This window comes from Bos javanicus, chromosome 11, assembly GCF_032452875.1.
Source record: "Bos javanicus breed banteng chromosome 11, ARS-OSU_banteng_1.0, whole genome shotgun sequence".
Classification (NCBI taxonomy): domain Eukaryota; kingdom Metazoa; phylum Chordata; class Mammalia; order Artiodactyla; family Bovidae; genus Bos; species Bos javanicus.
In genome coordinates this window covers 25,962,777-25,982,933 of record NC_083878.1, presented here as the reverse complement: position 1 = coordinate 25,982,933, position 20,157 = coordinate 25,962,777, and the positions used below count along the sequence as shown (strand labels likewise).

Here is a 20,157-nt window from a genome sequence, read left to right as displayed (position 1 = left end):
TGCTCACTTGGCTCCAGCCACACTGGCCTCCTCGTGGTTCTTCCACACCAACCTCCTGCCCTGATACCAGTGCAGTGGCTGTTCCCTCTGCACAGAAATTTTGTAAATCTTTACTTCAGGAGGCCTACCCTGACCACTCTATTTAAAATGGCAACAAATCTCCCCACAGTCCATTCTCATCTTCTAGTTCCAATTTTCTCAATGGCAGTTAGTGCCTTTTCATGTTTGTTGTGTCTGTTCGCCTCCAAGCTCATGCTCTAATTTTGTGGGGGAGAGTCACAATGTCTGCCCCTTACTTTCAAATGGTTGGGCCAAAATTTAAAAAGGGTTGGAATACAGATCATTATGAAGTTAATTTCAGTGACCTGGAAACATATACTGAAAAAAGGGAAACACTTAAAAAGGGTGTTAAAATACAAAATTCAACCCAGTAAATTTGAAGATCTAATTGGCTTTATTCAATGATTCATGGGTCAGGCAGCATCCCACCTAGTAAACAGGAAGGCACTCCCTGAGTGGTACAAAATGGGAAGCTTCTATAGAAATGACGTGGGACAAGGAGGTTAACAATAAAGGAAAAGAAAGGATTGTTTCAGGTAAGGTTACCTCTCTAGTGCTGTTTAGAAATTCCATTCTTGAGACACGCTGAAACTGCAATGAAGTCTTGGTTTGCAATGAAGTTTGGGGCTAGTGGCTCCACCCTGGGTGTGTTCTTTCTTTCTTCTTCTTTTTTAAAAACAATGGTTAAGATCGTAAATTTTGTTATGTGTATTTTACCACAACTTAAAAGACAGAAAATAACAGCGCACATAGCTCCTGTAGAGTAATAAACAGTTCAAGAAATTTTTCTTGCAGTTACAAAGTATGAGTATTGAGGTGTAGTTGGTTTAAGGTACAATGCATTTCTTACTACCAATCCCAATCAAAATTAGAAAAAAAAATTGATGTAGAGAAAGTTCTACATACACTCATCAGCTGACACATCCAAGAAAGTTCACAGCAGCATTGTTAGAGGAAAAGCTGGAACCTATCCAAATTTCGAGAGAAGAATGGATAAATGTGGTATATTAAATAATGGAATAGGTGGCAGTAGTGGTAAAGAACCCTCCTGCCAACGCAGGAGACATAAGAGACTCTGGTTCAATCCCTGGGTCGGATCCCCTGGAGAAGGAAATGGCAACCCACTACAGTATTCTTGCCTGAAGAATCCCATGGACAGAGAAACCTGGTGGGTTACAGTCCATGGGGTCACAGAGTTGGACACGACTGAGGTGACTTAGCACGTGAATGAAATAACTATCGTGAAGTCGCTCAGTCGTGTCTGACTCTTCATGACCCCATGGACTGTAGCCCACCCGGCTCCTCCATCCATGGAGTTTTCTAGGCAAGAGTACTGGAGTGGGTTGCCATTTCCTTCTCCATGAAATAACTGTAGGAACCTGCTTTTCTGTGGATGCCAAAAGCAACGGTGAGAGAAGCAAAGTCCTGGAGAAAACAAACCGATTCATAAATAAAGTTCAAAATCAAACAAAATAAGATATACTCAGTAATACATACGTGATAAAATTACAAAGAAGAATAAAAGAAGGTGAGATAAAATTCAGAAAAGTCACGACTGAAAACTTAAAATCATTAACCTGGCTAAAGGTGTGGGGATATTCAATGTTTATCAATATTTCCCAAATTAATTGCACTTGAATATATAGATAGCCTCAGTGTTTATTTCCTGATCTTACCGTCCCCATCCCCCCTCCTCAGCTTCTAGAGTAGAGGTTGTTGTTCAGTCGCTAAGTCGTGTCTGTCTCTTTGCGACCCCAAAGACTACAGCAAGCCAGGCTTCCCTTTCCTTCACTATCCTGTGGACTTTGCTCAAACTGATGGCAATTGAGTCCGTGATGCTAGAGTAAAAGCTGGCACCTACTTATTTATTTATGCATTTTTTTAAAGGTCTGAACCATCTGATAAAACGTGGTTATCGTGTTAGTCCGTCACCTGAGACTCTTTACAACCCCAAGGACTGTAGCCCAGCCACGCTCCTCTGTCCATGGAATTCTCCAGGCAAGAATACTGGAGAGGGCTGTCATCCTTTCCTCATCTTAGCCAAAGTTCAAACAGTAGTTTCAGGGGACTGCCCGTCCCACCCACTACCCCATTTCATAGGCTCTAAAGTCTTTAGGCTCCCGTTCTAGCGGCCCGGAGGCAGTTTTCTCCCTGTCTCTGCGCTGAGGATGAGGAGTGGAAGGAGGGTGGAACGTCTGGCTTAAGGCAAAAGTGCTTTCCAGGCACTCAGGGGTGTGGAGGCCACAGTGAGAACTGCCCTAAACCGAAGGAGGCGAGCGGCGCCCGGCCCAGCCAGGGTGTTGGGTGAAGCACTCCGTGGTCTCTTTAAAGTAGAGTCAAAACTCACTAGCACCGGTTCGCGGGTGACATCAACACCTATCTGGACTCCTGATTGGAGAAGCTCCCTGGTTCAATTCTCGCGATGATGCTTCCTCCACGTCAATTACTTCCCTCCCTAACCCGGACCCGGTAGTCGACTACAGACCACGCTGTGAGCTACCGAGACACCGTAGAGCTAGACCAGCTTCCGGGACTCATCCTGACTGCTGCGACTCTTCTCAGACGCTCACGGGCACGAGGTTTGGCTTCCAGGCGTCTTCTTTGCCAGAGCCGCGGTAGTGCGCGACTCTCCACCGCTCGGCCACTTTACTAGGGCAGCCAGGGGATGCACATCAATTCCCGTTCTATAGTTACGCGAGAATTTGGCGGTCTTGAAACTGATTTCCGAAAGCTTAGGTCTCCATGGAGATAGCACTTTAACCACTCCCCCCCCCCCCCCCGCTTGTCATTCCCTAGACTCCACGTGGTTGGGAAATTGTCCACAGAATGTTTGTGGGAGTCAGCCAGAAAGGTGTAGGTTTCACTGGAGCAGCAATCATAAGGGAAGCAGCCAGTGGGGAGCAGGAGGAGTATAATTTACTGAGCATCTTCTGGCCACTTAAGGAGTGCCTTAAGGTGGGCACGAGATTTTCCACTATTGGGAGGACAAACGTTTGGGCATCCACTAAGCACGCATAAGCACCAAGCCTCTTTGTGCAGTCTTAAGGGTTCCAAGATAAAGTTCTGCGGCAGATTTGCTCACGATTCATCACAGAATCGTCTCCCCATTTGCTTATCTCTATCCCTTCTAAGGTTTGTATGTTGGTGACTTACATGGGAAGTGATCCGTAGTGCTTATTCCCCTTGATTTAATCATGTCACTTTGCAAATTTTTACCTTGTCGATGCCTTTCTAGCAGTGTCGATTTTTATTACCATTTTCTATTAAGTGGGTTTTCCTATTTCACTGCTGTATTAATTTCTTACTTTGCAGAGGGACCATAGGTTCCTCAGTGTCAGGACTAGCTTGTCACTTGGATATAGAATTTACTTAAGATGACAAGTAGTCCACTTTTCTGCTGTTAAAAGTACACATACTTTTTAGTACATCACTGATAAAAGTTTGTTAATTCATTAGTTTATTCATCAAAATTTTTTAAGGACCTGATATATGCCAGGTACTGTTTTGGGAATTGATGATTAAAACAGTGAATAAAACAGATTAAACTTGCTGCCTTCATTGAATATATTACTAGGGGAGACATATGCAAATAAACAAGTTCTTGTAAGTTCAGGTAGTAGTAAGTGCTATAAAGAAAATAAAGCAATAGAAATGACTTATATGTGAGTAGAAGTGGTAGAATTTTAAATCGAGTGTCCATGGAAGGCTTCTTAGAGGAGGTAATGTTTGGGAAGAGACCTGAATGGTGAGGAGTTGGCCTTGCAAAGATTTGGTGGAATAAGCCTAACAGTAGACATATCAGGACATACAAAGTCCCCTAGATGGTGAAGAGAAGATTGATTTGAAGTGAACTGCAATGGAAGGAAGGGCCAGGTTATTTAGGGCCTTGAAGGCCAAAGTCTCAAACTTATATTTTATTCTAAGTATAAACGAAAGCCCTTAGAAAATTTTAAGCAAGAGAATAGTTAAATTTGAAAAAAATTGCTTTGAAGACTGTGAAAAGAATGGACTCTTCAGAAGCAGGATGGAAGTTTGGAGACCAATTGGGAGTTTATTGCAGGGATCCAGGTTAAAAGGGTTCATTGAATTTCTGTTTGGATATTGGATATTCTCAGTGTTGGAAAGTTCTCTGAAAGGCAGCTCATTTTATAATTGAACCATAGATTTTTTCCTTTGTATTAAGCTGTAATTTGCCTCCCTGAAGCTTGCAGTGACATCTCCTAATTCTATAGCCATCTAAGACAGAAGACTTCTGAGACTTCCCTGGTGGTTAGGACTCAGCGGTTTCACTGCTGTGGCCCTGGGTTCAATCACTGGTCCAGGGAACTGAGATCCTGCAAGCTGTGCAGCAGTGTGGCCAAAAAAAGAAAAAACCCCTGAAAACTACAGAATAAAATCTATTCCTCTTTCTCTCAGTCCTCCAACAGCAGCACTCATCCTGTCCTCTTTTCTCTAGGCCAAACACCTTTGGTTTACTGAACTGTTTTCTGAAGGGAGGTGCTCTCCAGGACCTTCAGAAATCTGGCTGTTCCTTGGAAAGTGAAACTGAAGATGTCTCAGTTGTGTCCGACTCTTTGCGACCCCATGAACTATACAGTCCATGGAATTCTCCAGGCCAGAGTACTGGAGTGGTAGCCTTTCCCTTCTCCAGGGGATCTTCCCAAACCAGGGATCGAACCCAGGTCTCCTGCATTGCAGGCGGATTCTTTACCAGCTGAGCCACAAGGGAAACCCAAGAATACTGGAGTGGGTAGCCTATCCCTTCTCCAGCAGATCTTCCCGACCCAGGAATCTAACTGGGGTCTCCTGAATTGCAGGCAGATTCTTTACCAACTGAGCTATCAGGGAAGCTTGGAAGCTCCGTCATTTGCTATGGCTCCTGAAGATATGGCTCCTAGCATAGCACCTATTGCTCCATACACTCCCTGACCTGTGAAGATGACCATCCCTTGGTCTAGCTGATTCCTAATGTGGATTTTAAGTCATGTTGTACTATTGGCTTGTGGCTCACAAATCATGTGTTGAATTGTTTCAAACCACATTTTATCTCTCCTACCTCCCCATCCTGTATTTCTGGGTATTATAAATCCTGTATTGTATTATTCTTATCCAAAAGCAGCATTTTACATTTATTTCTATTTCATCTTGGTAAGTTTATTCCATTTTATTGGTCACTTTTTAAACCCTGATTCCATCATCCAACACTCTGTTGGATGCTCCTAGCTCTGTGTCTTTTCTTAATTCACTGTATTATGTCCTCTATTGTCTACATGATAAACACCCCTAAAAATCCTCAAGAAGAGAGCCCCATGTGGCATTTCCCTAGCGACTTGTCTTCAGACCACATGGTACTCTGAGTGTGTTCCTTTGAGTATCTTTGTTCAGCCTATTGTGAATCCTGTTAGCTGAAACAAACTGTTTACTAGCTGAAAGCAAACTCACAGGGATAGTGTGTGAAAGTTTACTTTATCAAATATTTTTCAGAAATCAGGATACAACTTGTTAGGATACCTCCTGATCTGTCAGTCCAAGAAGTCACAGAGATTAGGTAGGCCTACTATATTTTTGAAAAGCCGTTCTGGTTTATTTGTTAAAAATGAAGGTTTGCTGTATTTAAAATACAAAGACTGGATAGGTAAAAGTAACCTTAGACAGTAATAAACTCTTCTTGAGTCTAAAAAAAGTTTTTCAAAACAGCAATCCTTAGGCCAGTAGTTTTAGCCTGTGGCAACTTTGCTCCCCAGGGGACATTTGGCAATGACTGGGGACCTTTTTCGGTTGTCACAACTTAGAGGAAAAAGGATGCTACTGGCATCTATCTAGTGGGCAGAGGCCATGTCCTGCAGTGCTTGGGATGATACCCTGTGGCAAAGAATTATCTGGCGCCAACTGTCAGCAACACAGAGTTCTTCAGTGCATTAGACAGTCTCTTTAAAAAAATCTTTATTTTTATTTATTTATTTGTTTGTTTGTTTAGCTGTGCTGATCTTAGTTGTGGCACACAGGATCTTTCACTGCAGATTCGCACTCTTAGTTGTGGCGTATGGGATCTAGTTCCCTGACCAAGTGTTGAACCCAGGCCCCTGCACTGGGAGCGTGGAGTCTTAGCCACTGGACCACCAGGGAAGTCCTTAAGCAGTGTCTTAAAACTCTTCTTTCTTGTAGTGACTACTGTTAATTCTATTTAAAATGGGTGTAAAGAAGAAGAAAGAAACACAAGTTACTTCATTGACCGTTTGTCATCAGGACCTTGAAACTTTGAAATGTAAGTGATTTCTGACTTGTTTATTTCTTTTCGAGGTTGCAAATGGTTGGTTTATCTCTGGGACTCCATATCACAGAATGTCCAGACTCTTGGAATTTAATTATTCCATGTTCTTTACATTCAGTTTTGGATATAAAATGGTTTTCTTAAACATCTGTCTTCAGTCTAAGTTCTCCTGGGTTTTGTTTGTTTATAAGTATTTACATTTTATAGAACACATAACAAAGATAAACTCTTGTCTATATATTGTGAACTCATTGAAGAAATTTTTGTTTTGTCTTATATAGCCTTGGCTGATGTGGAAGGGGAAAATCTAGCTTCTTTGCTGTTGCATTGTGTACAGCTCACTGATGGAGTGTCACAGATCCGTTATGTTAAACAGGTAAGGCTGATCTGATGTTCATGGATGCATCTTGGAGGTTATCATGCTATTATGGGCTTTTAAAATTAACTGAGCCACCAAGGAAGTCCTAAAATTAACTGATAATTTTTGGCTCCTAATTATTTTTTTACATTTGGAGTATATATATGCTCCACAATGTTTGTTAGTTTCTACTGTACAGCAGAATGAATCATCCTTATATATAATATGTGTTGCTGCTTAGTCGCTAAGTCCTGTGGACTCTTTTGTACCCCAAAGACTGTAACCTGCCAGGCTCTTCTGTCCATGGGATTTCCCAGACAACAATGCTGGATTTGGTTGCTATTTCCTTCTCCAGTCTCCTAATTATTTAATACTGAGGTATCATTAAAGAATAGAAATTTTTTTTCTATTCATTTTATGATTTTTTAAATTCAAAGTGGCAATGTAAGCCATACTGAGGCTTTACCCCTGTTGGAATTGTATATAGGTAGGATCATGGGATAATTGACATTGACATTGAAGTCGCTCAGTCGTGTCCAACTCTTTGCGACCCCATGGACTGTAGCCTACCAGGCTCCTCCGTCCATGGAATTTTCCAGGCAAGAGTACTGGAGTGGGTTGCCATTTCCTTCTCCAGGAGATCTTCCCAACCAAGGGATTGAACCCAGGTCTCCTGCATTGTAGGCAGACGCTTTACCATCTGAGCCACCAGGGAAGTCCTTATGAGATAATAGTGCATTCTTTTTTGGTAGAGATAAATTAGAAAAATATTTTTATCTATCTGGATCTTCAAAACTTTTTAGCAGATACATTAAAAAGTTAACGCAAAATGTAAAAATTGTCCTTACCTTTGATATTAGGATTTATCATTTGAACCTGCATAGTATTTTTTGGAAAGCAGTTAAATGTGTCATTGGTTTTCAGTAATGCTACAGAATTCCTGTACCTTAAGCCATTAACAAGTCAGTAATTTTCAGTGAAGGTGGGTCTGGAGGGTAAAGTGAGTGTTGGGGGCATGGTTTAAAAAAGTTAATAAATATTGAAATAGGTGTTTAAAACAGTGTAGTGTGGAAAATATTACACATTAAAATTGAGACAAAGTATTTGAATCCATGTTACTTTTCTATACTTGATATTAGAAAAAAATTACTATAACTTTGAATTTTTTGGATTATAGATTGTGCCCTTACTGGAGAAGGCAAATAAAAATGGCACATGTGATCCCACTATTCGAAGTTGTTTGGATATTTTAGCAGGCATTTATCTTTCTTTGAATCTAAAGAATCCCTTGAAGAAAGTCTTGGCAAGGTAAGAAAAAAAAGAAAGCAAAGTTAGGCATTGTAAATGTTCAGTTTGACTGAAAGTAACTAGTATTTAAGATTCCCTCTTTGGTAAAACTGAAATGAAATATATCACTTAGCAATTTCATTCATACAATTTTGTCTTTGTTTTGTTTTGTTTATTCATTTATCATAATTCTTTAAAAATGTAAAAGGCTTCTTAGGTCACAGACCTTAAAAAAATAGGTTGTAGGCTATTGCAGACTCCTGGTTTAGTACATTTACATGTAATGTAATTATTGGTTAAATTTAAATCTGTCACCCTACTGTTTTTTTTCTCTCTGTCCTATCTGTTTTTGTTTAAACGTTTTTAATTACATAGGTAATATAGAAATATATGCTTAGTGTAAAAACTTAAAGCTGTATAGAAGTACACAAAATAAAAAGTGAGCTTTCCATTGTACTATTTCTGGCCTCTCTTTTTTCTTGGTAAAGGTTATTACTTAACACTTTGGTGTTTCTTTCTAGATCTTGTTCCTGGATTTAGTGTATGCATGCTTTTACATAAATGGGATTATACTCTGGGTGTTTCTTCGTAGGCTATTCTTCACTAAAGAATGTCTTAGAGATATCTTCATGTCAGTATAGTCTTTATTTTTTAGTTGTAGTTAAAAATCCCCCACATAACATAAAATTTACCATCCTAACCATTTTTGAGTGTTCAGTTCAGTAGTGTTAAGTGTATTCATGTTATTATGCTGTGGAGCTCTAGAATTTTTTCATCTTATAAAACTGAAACTGTACTCGCTAAACAAGAACTCCTTATTTCCTTCTCCCCCTTGTCCCTGGCAACCACCATTATTCTTTCTGTTTCTATGGTTTTGATTACTTTAGTACCCTGTATAAGTGGAATATTTGAACTTATCTTTCTGTGACTAACTTAATGTCCTCAAGATTCATCCGTGTTGTAACACATGACCGCATTCCTTCCTTTTAAAGCTGATTCATACTCTGTTGTATTTATATAGCACATTGTCCATCCATTCCTGCTGATAGAGATTTGGGTTGCTTCTTCCTCTTGACTGTTGTGAGTAGTGCTGCTTTTTGGACACAGGTGTGCAAATATCTCTTAGAGATCCTGCTTTCAGTTCTTTTGGATATATATGCAGAAGTGGGATTGCTGAATATGGTAACTCTATTTTTAATTTTCCAAGGAACTTGGAAGCAATTTTCCATATGGCTGCACTATTTTACATTTACACCAAAAGTCCTCATTCTATCTAACAGCTATAGATACTCCATAATATGGATGCACTGAAATTCATATGTGCCATATTACATATCTCTTCTCCACTGATAGATTGCTTTCAAGTTTTCATTATTCCACTAATGCTACAGTGATATTCTTAGTTGTATATGTAATTATATATGTGTATTTCTCTGAAATGAATTCCTAGAAGTGAAATTTCTTGACCAGACTTATGCCTATCAAAATTTTTGATAGGTATTGCTAAATTGTACTCCTCAATATTCCTATTTTCAGTATTTTTTCCTTCCAGAAAAACTTTAGAATTGTTGAGTCAATTAAAAAAAAAAAGTTAATTTAGATAAACTGTGGTAAAATTGGCATTATATTTAATTTACCCATTCAATAGATTTTTACTGATTATCTACTATGTGTCAAGTGTTCTTCTAGGCATTGGGGACATAGTGAATGAAACAGAATGGAGGTTATTTCTAAGAGGAAGACAGGAGATAGAAAAATAAGCAAAATATATAGGAGGGAATGAGTGCTGTGGATAAAGAAACAAAGCAGAGAAGTAGGAAAGGGAGTCCCAAGGATGGGGGTGAGGGCTACAGTGTAAAATATAGTAGTCTTTTCAGATATCTTTGTTTAGTGTCATTGACAGGGTGATCTTTGAGATTGACCCAAAAGGGATGAGGAAATGATGAATGGGGAATAATCTTTGGAATATTTGAGAGAAGAGAATTCCAGGTGGAAGAAATAACAAGTACAAAGACTTTGGCATGTTGTTGGAATGGAGGAAGGCTGTGTAGCTAGAGCTAAGTGAACAAGGATCAAGATGAACCAGAGAGATGATGGGGGGGCCATATTGTGTAAAGTCTCATAAGTCATTGTAAGCACTTTGGCTACTGCATTGACTGAGAAAGACATTGTTGGATGGTTTTAGGCAGAGGAATAAATGGTGTTTTAGTAATATCAGTCTGGCTGCTCTGTTGAGGTTAGTCCTTGGAAAGGGAGCAAAGCAGGTTGAAAACAGGAAGACCAGAGGAGAGATGATAGACCAAGGAGTCCCAATGATAGTGGTATGCAGTTATTCTCTGACTGTATTTTGAAGGTATAGTTCAATATTTCTTCATCTGTAATATTCTCTTCCCTCCCAACATTGCCTTGAACATACTCTAAGGTTGTCAAATTTTTAATATTTGGTTCTTTTTCTAGCTCACTAAATGGCCTACCTGAATTTTTTCTAATTGAGGCTACACAAAGTTTTACTTCTCGTCTTCAGGAAGAGTTGAATACGAGTACTGATCTGTACTCTTACAGAAAAGTTATTGACAATATATCTTCCTGTATGGAAAACTTCGACTTGGGTAAGCTAGCTTTTTTCTGGTACTTTTTCTGGCTAACATCTGTCATTCCATCAGTGTTTTGAATGGTGTTAATTTTAGTTCTGAAACTCCTTACCAGTGTTAATTTTCTCCCTACAGGTAGATCAAGTGTTAATAATCTTCTTGAAAATGGTAAGTTCTATTTTATTTTATTCTGAGAGGTGACTGCTTGTATAAGTCGTTTTGTAACTGATTCTTTTAAGTTTCTTGACGGTGGGTGGATTACTACATATGATGAAGGTATATTATGCTCCTTCCTTTTAAATTTCTACTTTTATGATATCGTTTTAGGTAGCAGTGATTTTAAATATTTTCTTGTGCTGAAGTCAGAGTTCACAGTTTTAAACTCTGATTTTTTCTTATGTCCTTTTTGTTTCAGTGCTTCATTTCCTGCAGAAGAGTTTAATTGAAATCTCAGAAGAAAACAGGCAAGTGTTACATGTCTTCATGCCTGTGCATGTGCGTATGCACATTTGCAGTGGTACTTTATCTTTGTACGGGCTTCCCTGGTGGCTGAGTGGTAAAGAGTCTGCTTGCAGTGTGGGAGCCGAAGGAGACCCGGGTTCTATCCTTGGGTCGGGAAACCCCCCCGAAGGAGGGCGTGGCAACCCACTCCAGTAATCTTGCCTGGAGAATTCCATGGACAGAGGACCCTGGTGGGCTACAGTCCATGGGGTCGCAAAGAGTCAGACATGACTGCTGCAACTTAGCATGCACACACGCTTTGTCTTTGTACAAGGAAATTTTTAAGAAGGGTCTAGGGTGTACTTCTTTCCATCCCTCTCCATTAATATTAGATGTAATTATTTAAATTTATTTTTTGAGATTTGATATTTAATTAAAAAAAATCAAATAAGTTATGGGAATAAATGAGAAAGGGAAGAGTTCTTTTCTTTACTGTTTCTTTTTCATAGCATCCTGTTGTTATTTCATAGGTGACATATGCTCTGTTATCTCTCTGAGGATATTAATAGTAGAGTTTTCTTTTTTTTAAGTTTTCATATCTTTACATAGGGCTCTGTTTCTTTCAAGCTGTTTTTTTGTTTGCTGCTTTTGGTCACTATGTTTGTTGCCAGAAGCTTTCCTTGGAAGTCTGGTAATCTCTGTCTGAGTGCTCATTTAAGACTGGGGCACTGAGACTTGATTTGAACCTTTGTACATATGGATGGGGGCTTCCCTGGTGGCTCAGACAGTAAAGAATCCACCTGCAGTGTGGGAGATCTGGGTTCGATCCCTGGGTTGGGAAAATCCCCTGGAGGAGGGCACGGCAACCCACTCCAGTATTCTTTCTTGGAGAACCCCATGGACAGAGGAGCCTGGTGGGCTGCAGTCCTTGGGGTTGCAAAGAGTTGGACGTGACTGAACGACTAAGCACACACACAGGTATGGATGGGGTTGATTGTAGGCTTTATTGAAGTCTGGTCTAGCTGGATTGTTTCTTTGGGGAACCCTTGATGTCAGTATCTTTAGGTCTTTTTGCATGGCTAGTGGATTTGCCAAGGAAGAACCTTTCAGACCACTGGCTTAATATTCTGGTTGCTCAGTGAGGGAATAAAGCTGAGATCTTGACATTTAGCATTTATTGTGCAGATGTTTTCCTAATTCTCCTGCTTGCAATATGGTATCATTGCCTTAACTTTGTGTGTTCTCTTCCTGTCCAGTCACTTGCTGTTTTACCGTCCCTAGAGGTAAAACCAAGGAATGTTGTTTGCTAGCTGGGAGGGATGGCCCAGAGTTGGCATTCTTCTTCAACAGACTTATAACAACTCTTCCTGTTTTCATCCCTACATTTTCCTTCATGTCAAGGAGCACCTGGTGGCAACAATTTTTTAGCCTTTAGGGGCTGCAAATCAGGTTGCTCTGGGTGTGTTCTCTGACTTAGGATTCAGAATCATTCTTGATCCTGTTAAGTCAGTTATCATTCATCCATCTGCTACTTAAATTTTAGTATTGTCTTGTTGTCTGTTTGTTGCCCTTGTGTATTTATATCTTTTAATGTTGTAAATCCCTTGGCTGTGGTTTAGGGAGGCTCTGAGGGGAGAGTAAAAGTAACACCTGTGTGCCATCTTTAACCCAAGATCTCTTTTGCCTTACCTGGAGCTCCGTCTCGTCCCCTTTAAGCTTCTCTTTCTCTGCTCATCTCTTCAGTGTGAGTTCTGTCCTTTCCATTCTGTTTGTTTTGACTGCTTAGTATTGTCCACTTCTTTGGTGTCACCTACATCGCTATACTTAGAATGCCCAGATTTATCACTTCAAGTTAGATCTCTTCTCGAAGTGGTAGACTGCTTTAGTGGTTGTCTTCTGGACATCTCAACTTGCATCTTTTACAGGTGCCTCAGATTCAATGTATCCAAAAGAAAATTCACTGTCTTTTTATCTCTTCCCAAATCCCCTGGTAGCCTCTATTCTACTTTCTGTCTCTTTGAATTCTGGATACCTCAAATAAGTGGGATATAGTATTTGTCTTTTTTATCTGACTTATAATGTTTTAAAGGTTAATCTTTGTTGTAGCTTGTTTCAGAATTTCACTCCTTTTTTATGGTGAAATCATATTCCATTGTATGCATAGACCATATTTTGTTTATGCACTTGATTGTTGATAAACATTTGGGTTGTTTCTGTCTTTTGGTTAATGTGAATAATGCTGCTATAAACATTGATATATAAATAACAGTTTGAGTCTCTACTTTTAGTTTTCTCCGTGTATACTTAGGAGTAGAATTGCTGGATCATATAAATATTCTATGTGTAACTATTTGAGGAACCCCCAAACCGTTTTCCCTGTTTTTTCTTTTAATATCACTCTTGCATTCTGCTATGTTGAGGACAGACTGCAAGTGGCAGGCATGGAAGCTGGGAGACTAGTTCAGACTCTGGCAGTAACAGTGAGGGAGAGATGAGAGTGGCTGGGAGTAGCAGTGGAGGTGGTCTGATAATGGATGTGTTTTGAAGGTAGAACCACAGGATTTTCTTACAGATAAGATGAGTGGGAAAGGAGTCAAGGATAATTGCATTTTCTGTAGGATAGAGATTCTAGCAGGTGGAGCGAGTGTGGAGTTGCAGATAAGTGTGTCAGACATCCAGGTGAAGATATTGAATACAAAGTTGTACATACAAGTCTGGAATTAGGAAGAGAGGTCTGGGCTGGAGATGAAAATTGGGGAATTGTCAGCATATAGATTATAATTTAAAGCTTATGAGATAAATGAACTTAGCATCAAGGGAGTGAGTTAGATGGACAGAAGAGGTAAAGACTGAGTTGTGGTGAAATCTAATGTAAGGACATCAGGGAGAAGAGGATGAATTAGCCATGTTGTCTCAGAAGCATGAAAAAAGTGAAATAGGAGAAAATCTAACAGCATTTTGGAAGTTAGGTCAAGGAAATTCTAAAGTTAGGGAGTATTCAGATTTTAAAATTGTGTCATTTATTCTTGATTTGTTATTTTTACTCTTAAAAAGAAGAAATGAAGTTAGTCATTAGCTGAGAAAAAGGGATTATAATCTAAAATTGATTTTGGCTGTTTGATGAGGAATTATTTTGGTGAGAAAAGAGGTGACATTTTGACTTTTCTTTTGTAATACTGTCTTTTCTTTGTTGTAGAAAATTGGCTGGGAATCATATTGTTCAAACGCGGTTGATGAATGACTTGTTGGTGAGCATTAGAGTTTCGGTGATGTTAGTACAGAAAGTACAGGGTTTCCAGAGACTTCATTTGAAGAATTCTCCTACCTGGCAAAGTATGTGTGGACTGCTGAGTATGTTTACCAACTTTTTAAGTGATGGTAAGTATAAAACATACAGTGATGATTACAATTGTTAATCTGTTTTCACTTCTAATGGTATGAGATATTCAATACTTAGCTGTGATAATAGAACTTCCTTTCCCTCAACCCCTCAAAGTGCGGAAAGATCCTGGATTATAAGGTTTTAATACTTTTTCTTTCAAAGATACCAGTTCAACTTATCGGGATAACACTGCAGGACTTTTCTAAATGTGTGTGTGTGTGTATGTGCGTATGTGCGTGTGTGTATTGCATACAAAGCAGAAAACGTAACAGCCTTAGTGTTGAAAAGCCACAGACTTTAAAAAGTGAAAGAAAATTCTTGAGAAATTTCCAAATCTGAAGGTAAGATCTGGAAAGTTTAGTGTAACCTGTACATTTTTCCTTAGCAGCGGGTGCTTCCTTCAAATCATGCCCGTGGTCACTGTGGGGTCATTCTTCCTCCTTATGTCTCAGGTTGATTCTGTCCATATGATCTGTACCACCAGGAAACCAAGTGATTAATGAGAGAAAATGTCTTTTTTTTTTTTTTAAGTATTTCAACCAAGAAGCTGAAATGATAGAGTTAGAATATCACCCTTCTGTAACTCCCAGTGACTTAAGATGGGCATTAAGCATCAGTGGCTATTAACATTACAGAAGGAGACAACCAGATAACATGTGCCTCTTGCTTTGTGGTCTTGATTTTACCACTTGTAGTTTTTCCCAAAGGGATTGAACTTGAGACTGATCCGTCTCTCAGTCACCTGCTAGTTTGCATGAATTACAGAGGACAGAAGGATGTGTTGAATTGCAGTAGGGGTAAACAAACATCCAGATGTGGGAAACTGTACAGGTTAAACGGAGAAGGCAATGGCACCCCACTCCAGTACTCTTGCCTGGAAAATCCCATGGACGGAGGAGCCTGGTGGGCCACAGTCCATGGGGTCGCTAAGAGTCGGACACGACTGAGCGACTTCACTTTCACTTTTCACTCTCATGCATTGGAGAAGGAAATAGCAACCTGCTCCAGTGTTCTTGCCTGGAAAACCCCAGGGATGGGGGAGCCTGGTGGGCTGCCATCTCTGGGGTTGCACAGAGTCGGACACGACTGAAGCGACTTAGCAGCAGCAGCAGCAGCAGTACAGGTTAAAAGGCCAGAGTTCTTCAACAGAAATTATAACAAGAAGAAAAGGGCGAAGGGGGCACCTGTAATTAAAGGACATATCACATTTTTTTAAATGGATGGAACATTTCTGCCTTTGCCGTCTTCAGTATGTTGGCTTTCATCCACATGTTTGCTGTTTCTTGGTTACTATATGACTACTCTACCTCCAGACCTCTTTTCTGTATTCAGGGCAGGAAATAGGACCAGTTACATCTTTACCTTTAATCGGAAAGAAAAAAAAATAGCCAAAAGATTTCTACTTATATTCCATTGGCCTGAATCGTCCTCTGGTACCTTCAGTTGTAAGGAAGATTGAGGAAACAGGTAGCCTGTCTTTGCCTGGGCACTTGGATGTCCCAATCAAAGTCATAGTTAACAACTGTGGGATGAAGGGCAGAATAAATTTTTGGAAGATCGTTTATAGTAGCTATTCATAATTCTTACCCCATGTTGAATAACCCACTGTATTATTTTGTATACTTTCTTACAAACCAGAGGCTAATAGATAATGAAAAGAAGTACGCCAGCGTTGTTTGGTTACATTGGGCACAGTGCCAGTGAGAGCAGAGTTTGTAATTAGTACTGATGTAGGCTCTTTACACAAGCCCTGAGATCACTTTCAGAAAAAGTAATGTGCATGGGAGTTGAGATGCACACACAGCAGTGGAAGAGAGGGGCCAGGAGGTACTGCTGGGGCATGTGCTGGGAGGCAGTAGATGGAGAGGAAGAGAGAGGGGATGTTTGGATTGAGTATTTGTGTGCTGAGCATAGAAGCCTTTATGTTCATTATCTATTTCAACCTTACAACAATTGTGTCAGGTAGAGTTATTTTTTCCTCAATTTACGGAAGAGAAAACTGAATCCCTGGAAAGTAAAATAACTTAATCTAGTCTTATTCACCTAGTAAGTGGTCAAGCTAGAAATTGCACCCAGTACTCTCTGGCCCCACAGCATGTACTCTTTCTATTATACCACAGTGTCTATCATCATTTAATACATGCTTTCTGCTTTTTTTGCAAATAGATGGTCTCTTACAGACAATTCAGAGTACATCTGGATTAGCTGTTATTCTTTTTATTAAGGCTATGTTTCATCCACCTGAAAAGATTCCTGATTTGGTAAGTACATGTCCTTTTTAGGATTGTACTTTGTTGATAGTTAAACATGTTTTAAAAATATTTATAAAGAGTGAATTAAAACATTTTTTTTCGTAGTCTTTCTGATTACCCTTTTCTCTTATAATGAGTGACAGTCTTGGGACTTCCCTGGCAGTCCAGTGGTTCAGAGTTTACTTTGCAATACAAGGGACATAGGTTCAATCCCTGATTGGGGAACTAAAGATCCCACGTGCCAAGGAGCAGCCAAGCCCACACACTGCAATACTGAGCCTCCATGCGATAACTAGAGAGCCCTTGAGCCTCAGCAAAAGATCCTGCATGGTGCAACTAAGACCCAACACAGCCACATAAATAATAAAGAAAATAAGTGACAGTTTCAAAAATTTGGATAAAGCAGAAAGAAGGCAATAATAGTCACATGTAAATCCATTTCATGAAGATCATCATTGTCAACATTTTTGGGTATATATCCTTGTTTTTTTCTAGCATTGTTTTCAGTTCCATCTCTCAGTATCATAAAAGATATTTATAACATTAAAATTATACAGATGGAGAAGGAAATGGCAACCCACTCCAGTATTCTTGCCTGAAAAAGTCCATGGACAGAGGAGCCTGGTGGGGTGCAGTCCATGGGGTTACATGACTGAGTACTCATGCATGAGGAGGGTGGAGGCACATGGGTTGGTAGCAATAAACTGGTGGAACTGAAAAAATTATGCAGAGATTGATGTATAGGTATATTTGGTAGGTAAATATGTTATTTTTCTTAAGACTAACCCAGATATTGCACTAGAATCAGTTAGTTGTTCAGTGAATTTGATTATATGGATAGTGTATGTTCATAATTTGGGCCATAATTCTTGGATTTAGTACTAGCAGTATTTTTTTCTTATTGAGGAAACTTATTTTAGTTCTTTACTAAGAGCAAAATTCCTTTATGCAAAATAGATGTGTACTGTTTTGTGAGCTCACACAAAGTAGGATAAAGTTTAAAAATTTGAATTTCTCAAACCACCTCTAAAAAAAGCATTAGTTAGTACGCTTATCCACCTGCAGGGGGCAATGTGTTGTGCTCGCCCAGTACATTCAGACCAGCAAAAGGGTTCATATACTTAGATTCAATTTTTTTCCTTTTGGTATAATAATTTTAACTCTTGTGACTTTTTGCCTTTAGGTTCAGCTGTTTTTCCTAGTATGTTTCAGGGGGGAGAGCATTTTGCATTTATATTTTGAAGTATCTCTGGAAAGTTTTAGAGGCTTTATGTGTATCAGCTCTGTTGTATTTTGCAGATAAGCAGTGTGCTTCTCCGTTCCGTGGACCCCACCAGCGCCCCCGAGTGGCTTTTGAGCTGCTGCAAGAGCCTTTGTTGTGCTGATGTCTCCCCATCAGCTCTCCTCTTCCTGTGTCAGGGGACACTCACTATGTTGGACTGGCAGGAGGGGAGGATGGGCCCCAGTGGGGAGGCCCTGCTCCTGAATACTGTGCGTGTTTTGTTCACCTTGAGTTCACAGTGAGTTTAGTCTCGTATTTTGCTTTGCTTGTCAGACATTTATAAGATGGCAGTTAAGTTAGCTTGCTTAGTAATTCAGTGAAAAGTGGTCAGGGTAATCTTAAATTAAAAGGGAGATATGTGTAGAGAATGAAGTGGGTGTGAGAGTAGAACAGAAGATGGGATGATGGCACAGAGAGAGAGAAATTTTAGGGCAGGTAAACTTGTGACAATTTGTCAAATTAATTTTAGCACTCAGTCTCTTATGTAAGCATTTTTAAAAACCATAAATATTTGTGTATGGATAAAGCTTTTGAGTTTATGAATAACATCAACATAGGTAGTTCAGTTCGATCCTCACATGTCTGATAGATAGGATAGGAAACCCAATCTATTGAATGGGTAAAATGAAGCTTAGCAAAGTAAATGCTTACCTAACAGCATATTACCTACAAGCACCCAAGCCAGAACTGTAATGAGGTCTCTGACTTCATTGGATTGTATTTTGTGTGTGTGTGTGTGTTTTTTAATGTAAGTTATGTACATTTTAAAGTCATTGAACAGCTATATTGAGGTATAATTTACATTCCATACAATTCACCTACTTAAATTGTGCAATTTCAGTTATTTTTCTTCAGTATATTTATAGGGTTGTACAACTCCCACCATAATCAACTTTAGAATAATTTCATTTACGCCCAGAGAAAGCTGATTCACTCTAATATTCCCCCTCCCTGGCCCCTGAGTACATTTTTAAACACCTGTGAAATATCACCACAGTTAAAATAATGAACCACATTTCCTTGGGTGCTTTTTTGGATTAACTTTTACAAAATGGAAAGATTTGAGATTTGTTTTGGCTGTGTTGTATTTTTGTTGTAAATATAGTGATAATTCAATTTTATGGTCATTCTTTATATTTTTAAGGTCTAAATGATTATAGAATTAGACTCCTTTTATTTGTCAGTTTATACTAACCTGCCTCATTTTTCTTCAGGATCAAGGAGTCAACCCTGGAAATGTTTCTGTCTAGGATTTTGGCATCTTGGACTAATTCAGCTATACAAGTCCTTGACTCAAGTTCCCCAAGCCTAAAGGACAACCTGAATGGGAATGCAGATGTGGTTAGGAGGCTTTTGGACTATGTCTATACCCACTGGGAACATCCACTGGATGCTTTGAGACACCAAACCAAAATCATATTCAGAAATATTCTCCAAATGCACCAGCTCACTGTAGAAGAGTCAGGTTCAGATTTGTCTGCTGATCGTTTCATATTTGAACTGACTGAGAGTCTTCTGCGATTGGAATGGCATAGTAAAGGAAAGTACACATGCCTTGGTTGTTTAGTAGACTTGATAGGAATTGACCATATTTTGGCATTAGCTAAAACCATTCCATCGCAAATCTTAGAGGTGATGGGGGACCAGTCTCTGGTGCCTTATGCAAGTGACCTCTTGGAAACCATGTTTAAAAATCATAAAAGTCGTTTGAAATCCCAGGCTGTCGACAGCACTTGGATTGACAAGTGGCACGAGACTTGGGTTTCTCCTCTTCTTTGTGTACTGTGTGAAGGAAATCTGGATCAGAAATCTTATGTGATTGATTATTACTTGCCAAAATTACTGAACTGCAACCCTGAGAGCTTAAGCTATATGGTAAAGATTCTTCAGACTTCTGCTGATGCTAAAACTGGTAAGAAAATGAATTTTTTTGTTTTAGTAATTTCTAGTTAAGCTGCTGAAATAGAGGTACCTATTATAGAGGCAGATGTTGGCCATATTCAAATTTTAATATTACCATGTCTATAAATAGTAAAGGAGGATATTAAAGATAGAAATTTTGTATTGAAATGAATGTTTCTATATCAAGCCAAATAGGTTTTTGGGCTAATGTCATTTCTGCAAGCTAAAGATTGATTGCAGTTATGATTATGAGGTTTCCTTTATTACTAGGTTTTAATTCATTTTATCAAGTTTTTATTATTTGGTTGTCAGTCTGGAGTAGATGTTTGTG

The 20,157-nt window shown here is 39.3% G+C and overlaps 1 protein-coding gene across 7 annotated transcripts in view; it reads left to right on the top strand.

The window, feature by feature from the left end:
* Nucleotides 1–2,159: 2,159 nt before the first annotated feature.
* Nucleotides 2,160–20,157, top strand: part of THADA (THADA armadillo repeat containing) — a 337,352-nt gene continuing 319,354 nt past the window's right edge. Inside the window, exons 1-12 of one of the 7 annotated variants that reach the window (XM_061432204.1) lie at nucleotides 2,391–2,639; nucleotides 4,517–4,806; nucleotides 6,226–6,325; nucleotides 6,613–6,707; nucleotides 7,867–7,997; nucleotides 10,434–10,585; nucleotides 10,703–10,735; nucleotides 10,983–11,031; nucleotides 14,205–14,386; nucleotides 16,557–16,651; nucleotides 17,942–18,162; nucleotides 19,139–19,836. In XM_061432204.1, the coding sequence (XP_061288188.1) occupies nucleotides 6,250–6,325; nucleotides 6,613–6,707; nucleotides 7,867–7,997; nucleotides 10,434–10,585; nucleotides 10,703–10,735; nucleotides 10,983–11,031; nucleotides 14,205–14,386; nucleotides 16,557–16,651; nucleotides 17,942–18,162; nucleotides 19,139–19,836 (1,732 nt within the window). In that variant the 5' untranslated portion in view covers nucleotides 2,391–2,639; nucleotides 4,517–4,806; nucleotides 6,226–6,249. The other 6 variants (XR_009739347.1, XM_061432209.1, XM_061432207.1 and 3 more) reach the window with 6 other exon arrangements.